General features: G+C 37.8%; 1 protein-coding gene across 5 annotated transcripts in view; it reads right to left on the bottom strand.

The window, feature by feature from the left end:
• The window catches only part of LRP6 (LDL receptor related protein 6), a gene marked incomplete at its 3' end in the record, with an annotated part of 121,893 nt that overhangs the window by 88,470 nt on the left and 12,726 nt on the right, over positions 1-20,697 (bottom strand). For all 5 annotated transcript variants that reach the window (XM_080361350.1, XM_080361352.1, XM_080361353.1 and 2 more), the window contains exon 2: positions 19,682-20,075. In XM_080361350.1, coding sequence (XP_080217476.1) covers positions 19,682-20,075 — 394 coding nt within the window. The remainder of the gene's footprint in view (positions 1-19,681; positions 20,076-20,697) is intronic.

The following is a 20,697-nucleotide window of genomic DNA, read 5'->3' as shown; positions in this document are numbered from 1 at the left end:
GAAAAAACTCATAAAAATTTAACATTCTCTGTGAACACTGGAATTAAGAAAACTCAGTCTCCTAAAGAGAGGTATGTCACAGGTAGATTCCTTGAAGTCTAACAAAAATAGAGGCACTGAATGAAGCACGTCCAGTAGCTGCAGCATGTGGAGTGGGTCTGTCCTGTGTAGGTGTCCTGTCACAGACCTGCACAATGGCACCAGGCTCCCACCAAGAGGTGAAACTGGGGTCCAACTCATCTGTAATTGAGCAACAAATTCCAAGATCAAACTGGGACTTAGTTCTGACTTAGGCTCAGATACCTACAGTATTCACACACACATCTTATGTATTAGCTAGAAGTGGCGCTTGTCCCTATTTTTAGGCTATTGTCACTACATCAGGAGTTTTTTTGTGTGTGTATTCATTGCTGTCTTAACATAACCCAATCTCATGCACTCAGTGTAAAGAGCTGTGAACATTGCTCTTCTCAGCTATACAAACCTCAGAGGCATAAACCTGTAACCTCAGAGGAGCTAATTAAGAGTACAGCAAAATTCTGCAGCAGCCCTTTTCCCTAGCACTAGTACATGTGACCCAAGGTCAGGAGTGGAAATTGCCACCCATCACTAACTCTCCCACACTTTTAACACGTTTCGGTTTTTAATCACATCAGCAGAGGTAGCAAGAGACACCAAACATCCATGACATTAAATATGTGGAAAGCTAGACAGCTAACAGTAAAGCTTCTCGTACATAGAAACATTAGCTCTTGTAGTACCACTGAAGGGAATGGCTCCAGTGCTCGTTCAGTTAAACCCTTCACTAGAAGCACTAATCTGTGCCAGGACTGGTTTTGAGCTGTGCATACTTAACTCAAAGTTATCAAAGCAAACAGGTACTAGTTTGCAACACCACCTGTCACCAATCACGCCACCTCACCAAAGTAGTATCCAATCCCCACACATTTAAGCAGGTCAAACATTTGGTTAACAGCTGTATTGATGAGACTGGAGTGGTAGATGAGGCTCATGAACTATTTATTTTGGTAGTATAATGCTGCTACTTCTTTTCTGTCCTCCCAGTCCTACCTGTATAAGCAAAAATACATCCTGTGTTGGAAGGTTATGGAGCAAAAATATCTACCAAATAATAATAAGGGTCTGTTAAGCAACTGTGTGCATTTCCTCTTTTGCATCTGCTCATATATTTAAAGACAATATCACTTTCACAAAGTAAGCTGCTTAGTATTCAGACAGAAGACGAACAAGTCACAGGCTGAATTAGAAGGCTGCTGGTTGCAATTTAATGACATTTCTTTTGACAAATAATGAAAAAAAAAGCTTCTGCATTTCGTGGTGTGGGCTTGATATGTCACCGTGAAAATCAGACCTTTAATAGGGGTTACACAGAACCTGAAAGGTGACTTAAAATTCATAATAACCTTAAGAGAACAAACACCAGTGAGCAAAAATTAGAAAACAATAGCAATGTTTTTTTAAAAAGATTGTCTCCGAAAACAATTAATAGATCATCAGCATTCTTATATGATAACCAGAATCTACAACCAAGGCTATACAGATCAACTAGCCCAGGAAACCAAAACTTTTGACAAGGGGAAGAGACCTCATCTCTCCTCAGCTGCTCTGTTCTTGTCTCCCGAAAAAAAAAAAATTTTAAGTCTATTTTTTTCCCTCCTCTATATTCTTATCCCCCTAGGGTCTGCAAGGCAGGTATTAAAATTCTGGTGATCCAGACAAACATTACTCTTACCCTCCACACAGGCAATATCAAGTGTAGCACAAACCGCAGTGCCAGGATGAAGAAGACCTTACAAAGGAATGAGAAATGAGGATGTGGAAAGGGCAATACTACTGCTTTAAGCAAGAAGTGCGTCACTCTAAGTCTTGTTGTAATCACTGAAACAAAATCAAAGTTTACAAGTTATCACCAAAGTGGAATAATACTTGACAGTAACATTTCAAAGTTCTACAAGACTAGAAACACCCAAGAACAGTGAGAAGACGGCAACACCAACACAGCTGAAAAGCCTCAGCCCTTTCAGCAGCATACAGCTTAGCTACTGCAGGAGGACTGCAACAGAGCTGGAAGCTGAAAGCTCCAAGTATGCGAACCAGGATGACAGTCTGATAAAAAGCTGTCAAAACAACTGTTTCCAAAAAACATTTCCATTCTGATGAATCAGCTTTTTCTACAAAAATAAACTGTCAGATAATTCCACACCAGCTTCGAGTAATTGAAAATTCTCTATTAGAAGCTTTAGCTCTTCACCATTTAATGTAGCTTATGTAATTAATCTCCTCAAACTAAGAAGGCAGGTCAGCACCTCTGTTTCTTTATAAACAGTTCAGCAGCACATTAGCACCATGTTTTTGCATTTGGAGATGCAGCAATGGAAATAAGTGCTTCTATTACAAACATTCCTTGAGTCTGTCTCAGCATCCCCCAAAGTCATCTGAGAAGTGTTTATACTTATTCTAGGTTTTGAAACACATTTTTGCTTTTCCCCTTCTAATTTGTCTAAACTGTTTGACAAGCAGTACTGTTACAATGAACATGCAACAGCACAGCTGCTCCTTCATATATTTTAAAAACACAGTCACAAAATGCTGACACAGCCTTGGCCCAGGCCATTCGGACCAAAAGAATTTCAATACCTCTTCCAACAGGCATCTACAAGAATAGTAAGAGGGAAAAGACAATGCAGAAAATGACACTGTGTTCATAAACCACCTAAATAACATCAAGTGTCTTGAAAAATAAAGTTATGGCAGGAATAGTGATTTGCCCAAGAAGTCTCATTGAAACAAACAAACAAAAACCAAAACCACAAGACACCACACAAAAAAGATTCAGAAACAAAATCCTCAGTCAGCCATCCCTTGAAAAATGTTGCAGTAAGCAGTGTATTTGCTCAGTGATATACAAACCACTCATTCTACCCAACTATAGCAACAAGGCAGACCACACCACTACCAAAACTCTTGTCTTTTTAAACAGATTACACCACTGAATGTGTGGATGGTTTTGTAAAGTTACATGCTTGTAACTATTGCCAACTCATGACATAAAGTCTTCAACTAAATCTGTACATAAACATTCCTTACCTGAAGAAATAAGCTCTGCATACTGTTATTATAATATTTTCTACACACTGATTTACTTGTTTAAAATATCTGTTAACATTTTAAAAGCATGACCATACTGTCTGGATGCCTGTTACTTTATATCATGGCCTAATTTGCTTCTAAACACAGCAGTTAAACTTTCAGTATAGCAAGGGCAAAAACCTTCCCTTTGAGAGATCACCTATTTTTCTATGCAAGTGGTTTGACACATTTTAACTTGAAATTAAAGAGCATCTGACCCTTGACTAAAACATCCACTCGCTAGGCTTCCTGACGCAATCCTACCACCATTCTCCAGGCTACATTTACACCTTCTCTGTATTGAAAACTCACAGCTCCTGCCCTTACTGATGACAAAACATCAATTAAAGACTCCCCTCAGCAATCGCCTATTTTAGGCTTTTTACAGTGTTCTGATTTTTAAACTATAATCTATACACTTAAAGACAGAGGATAAATATTTCTCTTATAAACAAGGCCACACACATTCCACAACCACCACCTTTATGTTCTGAAACATCAAGAGCCTTCTGCAGAGTATCCTCTCACAACATAGCTCTCACTATTGCCTAGTGCAGAAAACATCCACAGCTATGTAATGCAGCCCAGCCATATGACTTGCAGCGCTGCCAGGCCACCACTGACCCTGTGCACCTACCAGTGCTTGCTCAACTGCAGTGCCTGGGGAGTTTTCTTAGTACTAGGGGGTGACAAGACCAAAACACCAGCTGCTTGGCTGCAATAGCTTTTGCCATCTCCAAGAATCTGAAAACATGTGATCCAGATGACAGAGGAGACACTTTGTGTTTCTTAAAGTCACCATTTTCAAACCACCCTGGCTTCAACTTGAGTGTGAGGATATATATATATCTCCTATAGCCTACACAGACCAGATCTGCCCATCCCGTATGTGAAGCTGATCAGTCAGTTCTACACAGCCAGTCAGAGTCAGTCAAGCAGTTCTGTGCCACAGACACACACACAACGTTCACCCACTGACTGGCCATCCAAGCACACAAGAAAACAGATGCCTCCAAGTGGACTTTGGTTCCAGCCTAGCAGCTACCATTTCCATAGGCTGGTGTAGATATGACTCACACAATCATTCCACAAATCACACAGTATTGTACTAATGTGTTTCTATGCAAAAAGAAGCTAATGATATATTGAAAAAAAAAAAAAAGGCACACATACCTAAGTCTCTATCTATGAACAAATATCCCAGTAGAGTACATTTACCCCACTCACATTCACCTTGAAAATTGTCACAGAGCAGGGAAGACAATTTTATAACTGAATATGCACAGTGTTACCATTAAAACACCAATTCAATTGAATGGTATTTTTCTTCTGGCAGTGACAAGTTTGTCTGTGGCATCATTCAGCTTCTGCTTACACGTTTTGCCCACTCTTGTATTTCTGGAGAGACAGAAAGGCAAACAAAAACTGCCTCTCAAAACAAGTTAATCCAATGTGCTCTGCAGCATGTCAAGAATGACACAGACACAACACTACGTTGCAGATGAAAGGCTGGAAAAGCAGAGAAACTCAAGTGATTGTCAAAACAAAAAAGTTTGCTTGCTTTTAGGATATGCAAAAAAAGCTCTGCTTCTGATAAGAGGAATATTAGTAAAATATTTTGGTTGCAAAAAAAGTGATAGAAAAGAGAAAAAAACAGAGCCTGGTGTTTGTGTGTTTTTTTGGAAGACACTTTACCAAGCCACAGTGTTCTCACTACTGGTCATTTTTATTTAAGCTAGAACCTGCTATCTTTCCACTCCACTTTCATATCTTCCCACTTCAACAGCTAGCAAAGTGCTAGACACAAACTTAAAACTCAGTTAAACCTGCGAAAAAGAGACTAGGACTAAAATTAAACCAAATTCTGAAAGAACCCACAGACCTCTTCCACTATTAAACTGCAGTTAGCCTTGCTTAAGGATAACTGTGTCCCAAACCAGAATGCTGCCCATGCCCACTACTAACTCTAAATATACCACCTCACCACAGAAAATTTAGGTTTTTGAGAAGAACTTCAAGCACCTCAAATCCTAAAGAGAGTAGCAAATCTATCCATGAAAAAAAGTCTTGGATAAATAAGACACTTAAGCTCTGAAATAAAATCGGGCATGGCCATTCTTGTCAACAGTGCCTATTGCTGAAACACTGAATAAAGTGTTGTAATCAAATTAACCATATAACAGGGCATGTGAATTGCATAAATCAGCCCACAAATGTCTAGGTGGAGATTGCACCAGGCCATAAATTACCACTTTATTAACTTACATGATTTCATGTCATGCATAGAAACAACTACCTTAAAACTGTTGTCTTCAGTTATGCAAAACAAGGTAATTCTAGGTGAAATAAAATGATTTAAGATTCTGTACGTAGTTTGCCTACAACCCTTTTGTTGCCTCCTTGGATACAGCAATTGTTCATGCCATTTTAGGATTTTGGAGCCTTTTTTTTTTTTTTTGAAGACTTACAACTCTAGTTAGCCATGCAAAGAAGGCACCAAACTATCTCTCTGAAGGTTAATACAGAGCTCTCAACAGTATTGTGAAAATAAGATGCCAGAACTTAGTGACTTCGTAATTCCAGAGGGGCATGCTGAAATGAAGAAACAAGACATGTAATGTCTTCAAAGTCAGTCATAAAAAAGCTAACTGTTCCCACAGATTTTTCTTATTGCTTCTAAAAAAAGGAGCCAGAACTTTTCCATCAGAAAAACATCAGTTAAGCACTCACTGAACATATGTTTGACAAGCTGTGTCTTACGTTCATGTGAACTTCCTGACCATGGCCACACCAAAGGAAATTTATCTAGAAGCAGAATAATGAAAATAGCAAGTTTCATCATTCACCAGAAAAATATATTTGCCAAGAAGATATACATACAAGAGGAAAAGGCAGCCATTCTTTTCATTAAAAACAACAAAAATCATCAAGCATAGAATTGACCTGATACTTGTTCTCACTACCTAGCTTGTGCATTTTTCAAATTCTCAGCAAAACTCCTTTTTATTAAGCAGGTTTGGTACGTAGTTACATAGAAGAGAGCAGTCATCTGTTACACTGGTTTAAATGTGATTTTGGTCTTTCCTTATTTAAGAGAAAAAAAAAACATAGATCAAGCTTACTCATATTTTACTATCTCAAGAGAAAACATTTGAAGTTAATACTCAGCAGTTCCTGAAAAAAAAGTTTTATAAAGCATCTATGCCCTGCACTAAGAAAACAAACATTTAAGTCTGGACACTGCAATGCCACAAACTCTCTTTGTGCAAAACCACTGCTTTCGACCTAAGCAGCATTCTCAACACTGCTATGGCAAAATAACTATTAATACTGTGATTTTATCTGTCCAAGCTTTACCGTCTACCACAATAAGCCTGCATGAAAAACTCAGCAATTCGCAAGACAGATTATAAGAACCATCTTTAAGATACCTTGGTAAACAGAATTTCAGAAAGAAGACTTGAAAGCCACAGTCCAAGAGGATATGCTTAATGTTTACATTACATACATTCTCTCAAAAAGTTGAATGTAAAGCATATTTTTAAAACTGGAAGTTGGAAAAGTGGACCATGTATGTGGTGGGGGCAGATATTGTGGGGAAGGAGAGATAGAGAAAAGAAAGGCATAGTTAGATAACATTAATAAACATATGTTTTTTAAAATGTCTCTTCTTCCTTCACTTCAAAATGCAAATTTTTTTTTAACTATCATTTTTAATGCAGAAACTTCACGGAGTACAACTATTTTCAGAATACTACTGACTTTTCCATTACTACAAAATTATTTTTTTAATATATTCACTTCATAAATTTACTTTATAGTGAACTAGCTCTGCAGATTCTTTCATTGGCACAAAATATATTTTTTTTCTTACTTCAGCAGGCAATTGTGAACTCAGGAATGACAATCCCCAAACTAACCCAAGTCTTGGAAATCAACAATTGAATAGTCTTATGCCAAATCATTCATGAGCAGGAGCCTACGATTAGGCTTCTTAATCTGTAATATGACAGGCAGCACTTAAGTTAAGGTTTAAGTATCAAGTAACTGCCATAGATGACCTCCTACTTGATTTCAGGAGTGTTCTCTTTAATCCTATTTAATGTTTCAGGGTTGCTTTCTTTCCTTTTGTCTAGTTTTAAATATAGGACTTCTGCTGTTCTATAAAAGAGCTGTCAGGCAGCTTTCCCCAGTATGACAAATTTTATTTCTCATTTTCATAAAGTCACTTTTAGAGTATCTTAAGAAATTGCTCTCTCCTTATCCATCCAAAAACACTGATAGCTACATCATCAATCTCCTAGCTCTAGGATCACACACCACTAACTATTCAGCCTGGGTCCTGCAAAACATTCAAATACATCTTAAATTTTGAATGAGCAGTCCTGTCAAGATCAACAGAGCAGTCACAAGTAACACATGCTTATGAGGGTCACCAGATGAAAGTCTGAAGGCTTTAGCCTTTAAAAGACCTACACCCAGAGTTTTTCTGTAGCTCCATTCAGTTTTTAATGGGTTGACTTCTGTAACAGATTTCAGGCGCTTCTTATTTGTAGAGTTTTCGGTGTATGTACTGTTAATATTTACACCGGTGAATTCTACAGATAAAATATGCACACACACACTTATGTATGTCAAAAGCCATGTGCATGCACATGTGGGCAACCAATGTTGTCCACCATCTTTACAAAGTCACATCTCTTTGTTCAGAGTTTTGGCTGAGGTTATGTATTTTCAGGGTGCCACATGTCAAATTCTCTAAGGGAGTTTTTCATTATGTCATAAGGAGGATGAAGGGAATGGGAAAGATGTTTTGTGAGATTTTTAAAACCATGCAAGTGGGTGGGGGAAAGAGTCCCAAACTACGCAAATCCACAGTCAGTCTCATGTTGTGTGTTTTGAAGAATCATAGAAGACAACTAATACTTTCACAGCCACACATGAGAAATTCAGCTCATAAGATTTCAACTTTAGATTGCTAGCAGTTGTTTGCAGAGGGCCAGACTTCAAAAGCAGAAGAGTGACAAAGAACTTAAATAGGAACCAGAGCTCAAAAATCTTAATCTTCCCACTCTGTTGCACGGGTGGCCCTTTGGCATCTGTAATCCTATTCTCACTGAAGAAAATGGGAAGACTTCTGTCTCTCTATCTGTACAGCCCCAGATGACCATAAAGCATATCAAAACTCAAAAAAAACCACACTGAGCCTTTCTCCCACTCATTGCTTGGCTCCAGTTCAGGTATGTCCTGCTGGACATTTAAAAGCTGATACATAGAAACCCTCTATATTCTGATTTGGATTTTCCTTTTTTAACCTTCAATTAGCTAATTATCTCTGTGAGATCAGCTAAGTGCATCAATTTTATAAGAAGGGGGATATAAAGAAGACAGAACATGCAACAGTAGGGCCACAGGGCACAGTTTATAGGCAATCTTCTCCAGACAGGGGAACCTGGGACTGGGAACAAAGAGCCCCTCTTTCATGTTTTGCAGTTATCAACAAGACTGTCCTTCAGCTACTTGCTAAACAGCAGGCAAATCGCTCTGGTTACATAAACTGATGAGATTTCACCAATTTTAATGAAGTGAAACCAAATATATTAATATAAAGAACTCTGGTTAGGAACTCAGTTTTCTGAGTCTCATTTCTGCCTTGAAATAGAAGAACGTTTTTAGGCAAGGAGACAATTCTTCTCTAGTTAAGTAACAAATTTCTGTCAAACCTCAAGAACACATTGTACTTTCATGCTTTCATAGTATCCACCTCTTTAAATCCAAATTTGGTTTGTAGCTATAAAACGTTGATTAGGACTATATCATTTATTTAATGCTAAAGCTTTTAGTGGTTAAGAGCAGTGATCAAACCTCTGCTAAAACAAATCTCTGGTTTCGCTATTGACTGCTTGGCCAAGCCATTCTGCGCCTGCCAGCTCAAGGAGGAGCGCTGGCTCGAACACCACATCCAGCAATCCTCCTCAGTCAAGCAACTACTTTTATGCACGTCTAGGGGCCAACAGAAATTCTCAGTCAGAACCTCCAGCCATCACTTCTGGCCACAATAAGCACATTATTAAACATCGTTTAAAATGGCATGTCAGGCTATCCACAATAAAACAACAAATTGTTTAATCAGGAAAGCACAGTAAAATCAATGTGCAACCCATACTTCATGCAGTTAACAGGACATCTCTGTGAGATCTCACAATCAGGTAAAGCACCAGCTTAGCAACATATTCAGAAACAACAGACAGAATCAGAATCCAGACAACTCTGGATTGTTAACAACTGCTCAAGCTCCATCATATTTCCAGTAAGTAACAGGCAAGTTTTGTTTTACACATCTGAAAGTGTTCTTCCAGGACCTTCTTACATTTTGAGACCTACCAGAGCCCACTACTTTATAAACCCCACATATCTCATTTTTACCTCAGGCTAACCACACTTATATCTATATCTAAACATGTGCGTCACAGAAAAATTTTAATGTATACCACAAAAATACATGCTGAAAAAAAAAAAAAAAAAACAAAATAGCATCTTTTAGTTCAGCTTACTCCGAAGTTTGACAGAGATTAACCTAAAAGTTAGACAATAAGATACAGTTTTATTCTACAACAAATAAATGCATTTTTAGTAAAAGAACCTTCTGCTTCAGAATTGAAGAGATTTCTATGTGCCACTACAATACACAGCAAAAGAATCACACAAGCTTAATTTGCAAGACAGCTTTCTTTAATTTTAGGATAATTTTTAACAACCTGCTACAGCAAGATAATACTTATCCTTTAAATAAGAAAAATAAATTTCACACTTACATAGATTTACTTAGGAAAAAAAAGCTCTCCGACTTAACAGTGCTCTTAGTTGCATAATCTCCTATCTTTATCTCTTCTTGCTTAAAGTGACAGAGAAAACTTAATACAAGTAATACTCTACGCTGAAACACGGAATTAAGATGTAGAAGTGTGAAATGACAAGGTTCCCATGAGAAACGAAAATGTAAAGTATGTGTTAAACAAGCCTGCAGAAAGAAAGCAGGTGGGAGGAGAAGAGACAGACCCAGAATGGATGCTGACTTTTTCTTTCCTTTTTTTTTAAGACAGTGGTGTTAGAAGAATACTAATTAAAGCATTAAGGTTCAGAAAATGTATTACTATTATTTATATTTCTACTGATCAATCCAAGGAAAACAAAGTTTCCATATTTATGGGGGTTTGGGTTATTGCTTTGTTTGGTTGGTTGGTTTTTTTTGGGGGGGACGACACATAGGGTGTTGGTTGATTTGGTTTTTAGGTTTTATATAAGGTAAACACAACCACCATGTTTCAAGTATAAGATACAACTAACTAGACACAGACACCACAAATACATATTACATATACATTCTCACCCACACATATGCATTTAAAACACACAATTTAAAATCCAGAATACTACTGTGGAACAGCATCACTGGCCCATCTGAAGTGACTCTGCTCCCACAGACAAAGCTCAGGTTTTTCTAATGCTTTCTTTTATAATGAAACACTCACAATTGGGTTTGTTGTTTTAAAAACAGCCTGGAAGAAACAGCCAGACCAAGAACTCAACAGAAAGGCTACAGTAATACAACAAAGAGTTAAAAGGAGTAATTCTCCAAGCATCAAGCAGAAATCCAAAGCACTAACTTTTGCTTTGCTCTACCCATTTCCAGGTCTTTTACAGACAGATCTTGGAATGGTAGAATTGTACAGACACAACTAACAACACTGGCATGCCGACTGTAATGCAAACCATCTTCTCCTGTCCTGGGGTCACTACCCAAGTTCTAGAAACACTTATTTTGGTATTTTATGTCCCTGGTGTGTCCTCTTTTCTTACTTGCTACATTGTAAAGGCTGCATTACCTTGACATCCTCTGTACAATGAATTATCCCATGGCATTTTATCTGATGACTCTACAGAGAAGGCAGTACTGAAATATACTAATTCTCCACAGGGGTAGCCTTCTTTTTTCCAGGAACACAGCCAAATAAAGATGATTCTTCTATAGACTTTGTTAATCATGCTGAACTTTCATACAGCTGAGTGCTATGATTTTCATTTTCTAAGCAAATTCAATCCATAGTTTATTTGAAGAATATTATCAGTCTGTTTCAAATCAGGCTAGCAAGTGGATTCATCAGCTTTATTCAAGAAACGAGCAATAAATCAATCTTTTTTGTCAACAACATAAATTCAACAATCAACTTCCTCCAGGGAAACAAAGGCGACTTTCTGCTCCATTTTCTACACTGCAGATCAAAACCCTCATCTAAAGTTTAGATCAAACTTTAAACTCTAAAATGGACACATTTCAGCCACTCCCCAAAACACTGAGGGAAGGGGAACTCAACCCACAACCAACCAACCCACCCTATCTTGATTTCAAATGAAGAAAACATAATTTTTTCTTCCTCCAGCATTCCTTTCATGTGCACACTCCACAAGCCCATGAAAAAAGCAGACTCATCAAAGATCAGGCCTGACACTACCATGCTCCTCTCACTCACTGTGATTTGCACTGAGTCTGCTTTATACTCTGCTGCAAACTGTCATGTGTACAATGTGTCCGCCAATAGAAGAATTGTGAGTATAATATAATCTCAGTTCATGTCAGAAAGCACATTCTTGACAGTGAAGCTTACTTAGAAAGGCAAGATGATGGTTGCAAGATAAACAGTTTTTAAACTGCACTTCAATGAGCTATATTTGCTAAAGGCTGATTCCACCAATAAACTTTTTCTGGTGCAGATCTGCTTTAACACACGTTGCTTGTAAGGCTCGTCATCATTTCTGGAAAAACCCCCTCTAAAATATTCAGCCTAAGCAGAGTAAAGATATTACAAACAAAACTTTTCCCTAAGATGAAGTATTAAAATAATTTCTTGCAGCAATTTGCAATTATTAAGCTGAGCCAGCTGCAACTGTTTAAGTGAGCAATCGAAAGCTCTCTCCTACAAGTCTTATTAGATGCCATGGATTCTGAAGTAATGATTTCCTGACAAACACTGCCGAGTTATGTAAGTTTTGAGGGGAGATACGGCTTATTTGTTTGTTGGGTTTTTTGTTGTTGTTGTTTTTGTTTGTTTGTGAGGTTTTTTGTTTGGTTGGTCTTTCAGTGGTTTTTGTTTTGTTTTTTATTCTGGCCCCTTCCCCAGAAATAGCACAGATGTTCCTTCAAAGCCACTCTGCTTCCTTAACAGGAATGCTACTTTGAATTTCTCAAACAAGAACACAGAATGAACAGTCTCTCAGATTATAACTACTTGCTATAAATTAATATGGCCCCTTTGAATTCCTGTTAAGAATTATTAAAAGTTGTCTTAGGATAATTTTAATTTTTTAAAGTGTGTGAACAAACATCTTTTAATTAACATCTAGCTAGTAATGCTTACCAGAAGTCTAAAATCATCATTTTCCTTGTGTTCGCTCAGCATAAAGGTTCATTCAAAATGTTGTTAGTGAAAACTTGTTTGTTCACAATTTATTTTTCTAAATACAACAGGTCTTCATAGTCTAGACTTAGATGCTAAGTTATAATTGCAGGGACTGAAAATGCAGATAAACAGGAGCATGCCCAAAGTCTCATCACCAGAGGTTATTCACACAGACCAGAAATTACTACCTCAGTTTAAATACTTAGTTCTAACTTATTAAACAAACACTGTATGCAAATATCCGAAGCATGCATTGATACTTTACAGCAAGTTGGATAGTTTACTAATTCTTATCACCCTTACCACTGCACCACTGAGGTACACATTAAGGGACAGGCCAAATCAGCCTCTTGAATGTTACCCCAAATTGTCAACAGACTATCATTTAATATACCATATTCACATGCCTCACCAGAACAAGTCCGAAACTGAAGACACAAAGAGAAAAAAAGCCAATGAACTTCAGTGTTTTGACAAACTCTACAGTGTTTCAAGATGCTATGAGCTTATTACAGGAAAGATGGCAGAAGGGAATACACAGCCTTTAACTGGACCAGTTCACAGTCTCGTTTTCTAGACGAAGCACTGAACGAAGGAGGTAGGGATGAAAGGCTATTTTCAAACTTGCCCACAGCTAAAAGTATCTACAACTTTAAGATATCTGAGACTGTAAGAAAAATGTTTGTCTTGCAAAAATCAATTGTATGCACTCTAATTTGATTTCTAACAAGCCAAATCACTCCCACCTCCATTCACCTCCTTCCACAAAGAGAAGACTAGGTAAAGCACCTGAAAATTAAAGGAAATATATTAGTGAATATGGTCCTCTCCTAGTCCCTGGCAATCTCTGGCAGTAGAGTGAGGACAGGCAGTAAATGGTAGTAAGATCTAAAACCAGCACAGCAAGATTTACAAGAGAGGTCACTTCTCCAGGCTTTCACTCTGTTTTAAATATGTGGGTTACTGGTTACCTTCCTTCACCTCCTCCTTCAGGTGAGGCAAAAAGAGAGGAGGAGAAATAAATTAACATTTTGAGCTGTGTAATAAAATGACACCTTTATGATTTTAGCATTTAGCCCCATGGAAATATCCTAGCACTGAACTGGGAACCAGCATCATATGAACCATACATGACAAATATCAAACAAACTTTGCCAGGTTTTGTGAAAGAACTTCCCAAATTGAACAGACTGCCAAAGATTTAAACAAAACAAAGCAACCCTTAAGGTTAATATTCAATGCTACTACAGTAAGTGAATAGTGTCTGCCCTTGTTCTCAGAAGCCACAAAGATCTTCATGGGACTAAGAGCCAAACCCCCAACACCTTATACTTCAGAAGCAGAAGGAATTACAACAGTTCTGAGGCAGAAGATAGCAAGGACATTTGAGAAACCACACCAGCCTCTTGCAGGATGAAGTGCTGCTTTACATGCTGTTGGGTTTTGAACCATACAGTATAATCTTGACCTAGGCAACCTTCTCTGATTTGTTGTCTCCCATGTCTAGAGATTTCAACCACCCAACAGTCCCCATGCTAAGATCGTCCATCTACTAGTGACACCAGCACTGCATTTTAGATCTTCCAAGAGTTAGATGCTGCTCAAGAGCTAAGGTGGGCTACTCCTGATGCAGTGTCATAAGGACAACCTGTGCAATACCACTGAAATCTTTTGGGTTGGCTTCATTATCTTTAAGTCACCAAAAACTTACCTTTTGTTTTATTTAATACCTTAGCTGTTATTGGAATTTAGTGATGTATTTGCAACCAACAATATCATCTGATCAACAGAGCTTCCTTAGGTGAAGAAAGATTAAATACACCTTATAAATCTTTGTGTCAACACCACAGCAGTCTGCAGATTTCATATCAGCTTAACAGTTGCATGTAAGTTGTCTATAAAACCTCAAAATTAACTCGTTACTGCAGAGGCCAAGCTATACAGCAAACTATTAGCTGAGTGCACTAATCCGCTGCCTGTGAAATAGGTTAGTATCAGCAGTGGAGCAGGAAAAAGATTTTCAGTCAGAAGCAATCTGCTCAAGGGAGAGGTGGCATCAAGCAAGAGACGCTATGAAGCAAAGTCTTCAGTTATTTGCATCATTTGGGGAATTTACATGTAAGGTGCCATTTTATATAATACTAACTTGCATGCAAAACAAAAAAAACCTCCCTGAACAGGTGAATTCACAAATAATTTTTTTTTTTTTTTCACTTTCAAAATGTTGTTGTTTGTTTGTTTGTTTTTCCTGAAATCAAAAATACTTTAACTGTTACTGGAACTGTCCACTTTCCTTTCCTTATGGCATGGTTTAACCCAAGCCGGCAACCAAGCATCACACAAACATCTGCTCATCTACTCCCTCTCCACCCCCACAAAGTGAGTTGTGGGAGAGAGCTGGAAAAAAACCTCATGGGTTGAGATAGAGATAGTTTAATAGGATAGTAAAGGCAAAGGGAATAATAGAAGAATATACAAAACAAGTGATGCACAACACAATTGCTTGCCACCCACTCACCCATGCCCATCCTGTCCCCAAGCAACAACTGTGCCCTTGGTCAGCGTCCACCAAGTTTAAATACTGAGCGTGACATGACATGGTATGGAAGATCTCTTTGGCCAGTTTGGGTCAGCTGTCGTGGCTATGTCCCCTCCCAGCTCCTTTGCCCTCCCTGCCTTCTCCTTGGCAGGCCAGGATGAGAAACTGAAGAGTCCTTGACTGCTTAGCAACAACTAAAACATCAGTGTATTATCAACATTATTCTTACTCTAAATCCAAAACACAGCAGCATACCACCTACTAGGAAGAAAATTAACTCTATCCCAAACAAAACCAGGATGCTTTATATTGTTGTATAACATTCACAACTCAGCAACAAATACTACCAGTTCCCATGAATCTTTTGTTATGATGTGCAGATGTAAGGCCTATACTACAATTGCTTTTGCGCTTGACATGCTCAGAAGCAAGTTAGCGACTTTCAAATAAAAGAAAATAAGTAGGTCCAGAAAGAATGGAAGAAAGAGTATGTATTCCCTGCAAAGGTTTTGCATGAAAAAAAAAAAGGAAGAGAACATTCTGCTGGGGTAGGGGTATGTGTTGAATCTGAAGATCTTCCCCAACATGCAGACTACTCCATTCAGAAATCAACTTCAGCTGTCATAAAAAGTGTTGTGGCTCTTTGTACTCTACTTCCATTAACTGAAAACCCTCACAACCCAAAAGCTTTACAAGAGTTTGACAATTAAGGTAACTCTACAGACTCACATGATTTAAAACATTTCCTGAAAAGTAAACAATTAGCACTTCTGGAAGGCACTTTCAATTCACTTTGTGGTGAACAAAACATCCAAAATTGAGAAAAGCCAGTTCACTTCGATGGTGCTTCTTATGAAGAAAGCTAATCAAGTTGTCTAAAGGATATTTTGGGGGAACTATAATAATAATAACAAAGTCTTTTCCATGAAGAGAAAAGGGTTGTACAAACTTTAAAAATAACAAGAAAACAGCAATATAAATATACAATACTGCATTTTAAAGCAGTACTTCCTCAAGAATCTGAATAGATGTGTCCTTTTTTTTTCATTTTGAGTGTTGAAGCAGAAAAACCTCTTTTCCACTTGCTCAACTGTCATGTGAGCAGTTGCTAAATCTGGTGCTCTCCTGCACTTGGTGGTCTAACACCTGGTCTTCCCCTGGCAAAAAGTCAACATTAAAGCATCAGAGTATGTGTTACTCCCAGCTGTTGATCTTAGTAAGAAGGCCTCACATTTAACACAGGTCAGGAAGAAATAGTTTCAGAAAGGATGACTAGGACTGAGAAGCCTTCCTGAAACTGCGCCGAGTACCCCCATCTCACTTCAAAATGCAGCTGAACAAGCACCCCATTCCCTTCCTTTTCATCGAGGTCCCTTTTCCTCCCTCCTGGGACATACACAATATTTGAGTATCAAGACAACTAAAATAGGAAAAAGTAAGTTGTAGTGTATGAACATGAGAAATGAGAAATTCAAACATCAAAATGTCTGTAGAAGGAGGCCAGTAAGAGGAGGTTTCACATTTTAGATACTGGTGGCTTCCTAGGCAAAAATACCAGAGTAAATAAGATTTGGCTGCTGTGTCTCAGTTACCAACCGAGAAAACATTTTCCATTAGTAAACGTATTGCATTTCTCATTATTGATAACAGACATGGCAACCAAGTCTAACTTCTACTCCAGTATTTCAGTTATGCATGTAACCTCACACACAATTAACACATGGTTTTGGCAGTGGTAGCAAAGGCTTCCCAAACCAGTTATTCTTTAATCGCCACTACTGTTGCTGTAACATGCTCTGAAAGAGTCCAATCATACTCCTCCCAACTATCACAACAGCACTGAGTAATGACCTTCACAGAACAACTGTTGAGTATCCTACAACAAAGACCAGAGTGGTGGTGGAAAATTTCGTTTTTTCTACATTGGACAGTGCCAAGAAAATTTGTTATTCATGACTACATATTTGTGTTAGCTTATATTATTCTTAACATTTCATTTCAATGTAGGCATTCTCATGTTTCCAGTAAGACAGACATAGATAATAAATACACATGTACACACAAGCACAGAACAGACATGTAGTTTGGTACTTAAATCAACTTGATCGTGAAATACCTGATGTATCCTACTTTAGATCAACTACATTTGACAAAAACTTTTAAGGAAAAATGGACTTGCGGGTAATGATAACCTTAGTACAAGTTTTGCTGCTAAATCATTTCTTTTCATGAACTGCAAGACTTTATAAAACTGTATCTGGAATAACTATCAAGTAAGCATAATAGGAGATGGATTAGACTGCATGAAAATAAGAGGAGTTTTGCTTTTCCAAGTTTCATATTTTATTAACTGTTCTTAGATCCTCCTAAGGCTTTTTCCTACCACTGTCTGCCAGGCAACAGTGTGAAAAGACATTTACAGGGCTAAAAAAATGTAAATATTAGTGAAAGAAGCATGCATACAAAAGCAGTCTGGAGTTTGGTTTTTTTTAATATATATTCCTGTGCTGATGCATTCCTTCCACCTATGTTTCAAGCTTTGGAGGAAGTTCTGAAATGTAACCAGATTTATTAAAAGCTGAGAGGTTTTCTGTCATAGAACTGCATAAGGGAACTGTAATTTTTGCAACTGCAATATAGTTTAAACTGAGAGTGGATATATTACTGTATTACCTTCCTAACACATACCCTTCATATAACAACTTAGAAAGTAATCTCTACAAAGATTTGGAAGAAAAAAATATTTTGTCCTTCCATTACATTTGTTCAAGGGTTTTTTTGTTTGTTTTGGGGAAGGGAGGGTTGGTGTTTGGGTTTTTTGCATTGTTTTGGTTTGGTTTAAATCTAAGCATACTGAAGTGTTTACTCTACTGCTTTAACATACTATCAGTATGGAAAAAGTTACGAGTTCACTTTACCTTTGATCTATCTCATGTAGTTTCCTCTTCATGTAAAGTATTATGAAAGAGTGCAAGAGTACACAATCATCTAGTTTTGATCACTGAGCATATTACTGTACATATTCAGAAAATACAAATAAATACTCTTCTAAAAAAGACCAACTGGCTTTACAACAGTGCATTATTCCTAATTAATGAGAATCTCTGTCTCTCTGGCTACAAGCCAAATCAAAACCACTTTGATTGTGTTTTCCTTCCTTTTCTCTCTCAGTTTTGGGATGGTTGGTGAAAGGGTCATGAACATTACATCTTTCCTTGCATTCTTAAATGGTTTTAGAGTCTAATAAAATAAAGCTAATGGTATCATTGGCTCCAAATTTTAAGTTGTAAAGAGACAGGGAAAGCATAAATCCATCCTTCTGTTATTTCCAAAGCTGGAAAAATAAGTAACACAAAAGAAACATCTTTCCTGTTTATATATTGTCAAAGGCCTATTGAAACTGTGGAAGAAGGTATTCAAGATATGGTATTTCTATGAAGTTTAGGAGAGAAGCCATGTTTTACAAAGAATTATTCTTTTGGAGGATGAGGCTCAAAACACTCATGTTCAACAAATTGTAATGTAAAGAAGTTACAAGAACTAAACCAGTCCTCATTTTCCCAAAGAAACAATGCATTGATTTCTCCCCCAAAAAGCTGATTTAAAAAAAAAAAAAAAAAAAGTGAAATGACGGTACAACAGATTCATTTTCTTGCTTGTTTAAGAAAAGAAAAGATAGCATAAGATATATCCTACAGACTAAAAAAACCCAACACCACTACCACATCAAAATATTACACAGAATCAAGGATATTCCATTAATCTCTCACTTCAGGAAACCAGTCACTTTATCCAAGACGACTATCTAATGACTATCTATAGGGTAACCTCAAGCTAGCCATTTACATATCACCAAAAACACCACTGAATTTAGCATTTCTGGCAACCACAGCTTGTCCCAAGAACAGAACACAAAAAATACTATTGTAAGTCACACCCAGGGACTGAAATGAGGGCTGAGAAGAATTAGACCTGTTCTAGAACAGGCTAAGCCAAAACACAAGACTTTTTAAAACAAAAGTTCCCTGAAGGGTGGGGAGAAAAACCCTTCTGTAAATTTACTGTTAAGTGCTAAAACATATCAAATTGTTAACACAGTGTATTGATCTCTCACATTTCTTATGCTGTTTCAATCAAGCGTAAATATGAACAAACTTCCAAAAAAATCTGCTACATGACACGGCAGAGAGGCACACGCCTATCCACAGGCAGCTGATGGCCTATCAAACAGATTATATCAGATTTTACATTAGAACTTTTCCATTTCTGTTCATCTTCTGCGCTACTGCCAAAAGAGGTTTCCAACACTTCTTTTAAAGATCGTTGATTCCTAGTTTTTCTCAAACCAGTATGAATGTAATTTCAGAAGTGCAAATTTTTTTTTCAATTCACCCTAATAGAAAGAGAACCAATAATGCAAAATGGCTTAGGATAACTTCGATAACAGTACCATCGCTTATTTAAAATATTTCAACAAACAAGAAGTAGCGGAAATTTTAATATTTGTTATTATTTTGTTTTAACAAAGACTTACCCTCTTGCAGGATCTAAGGCAATTGCTCTGGGTTGATCCAATTCTTGCCAAAACAAAACTTTTCTCAGCGATCCGTCTAAATTAGAAACTTCAATCCGATTTGTTTCAGAATCTGTCCAGTATAATTTCTCTCCCAGCCAGTCACATGCCAGCCCATCAGGTGACAGAAGTCCAGAAATGACCACATTTTGTACACTCCCAGATTTATTGAATTCTGTTCGTTTGATGGCTTCTTCACTTACGTCACTCCAGTATATCAACCCCTTTACAAACACGAAGTCCACTGCTGCTGCGTCCTCTAAGCCACCCACAATCACTGTGGCGTTCTCCTTCCCGTTTGCAGCATCCACCAGTCTCAGATCACGTCGGTTCGCATACAGCAACAGTGGGGCAGCTTTAAATGGGAGAAATAAGGGGTGGGGGACAGACAGATGCATTAACACCACTCATACTAACTGTAACTTGCACTATGATGGTGCATCAGGCCACTACTAATTTAAGAAATTTTTTTTAAATATTTTTAAAAGGCGGGGGGGGGGGGTGGGGGGGGGGGGGGGGGGTGGGGGTGGGGGGGGGGGGGGGGGGCGGGGGGCGCATTTTGAAGTTTGACATAAAAGCACCGACCCAAACCCTTTCAACAATGCTACAACTCCACATGGTAACTTGGTAATGGGCAGCTCATTATACTGGGCTGTGCATTATTAAAATAAGATTAAAGAAGAAGGGAGAGAACAAAGAAAACAAAGGTTTGAAGTGCCCAAATGACACTGTTCTGTAGAGAAAGATGCTTAAATAAGAATCTGAAAGACAAGTATAAAGCAGTTTTGTAAGTGCTCAGTGCTAGCCCAACTGAGCAAAGATTCCTTATTTTCTGGTAGAATTTAGATATATACATCCCACTTCTATAAAAACATAATTCATGTCAAGCTATCAAAGCCACCTGTGCGTTGATGCTCTCCAGAATTACATATCTCGGACATTTTACATATAATACATACAAATACAAAATTCATTGC

Source organism: Nesoenas mayeri (assembly GCF_963082525.1).
Source record: "Nesoenas mayeri genome assembly, chromosome: 1".
NCBI lineage: Eukaryota > Metazoa > Chordata > Aves > Columbiformes > Columbidae > Nesoenas > Nesoenas mayeri.
The sequence above is the reverse complement of the archived record's forward strand: the minus strand, read 5'-3'. Positions and strand labels throughout refer to the sequence as shown.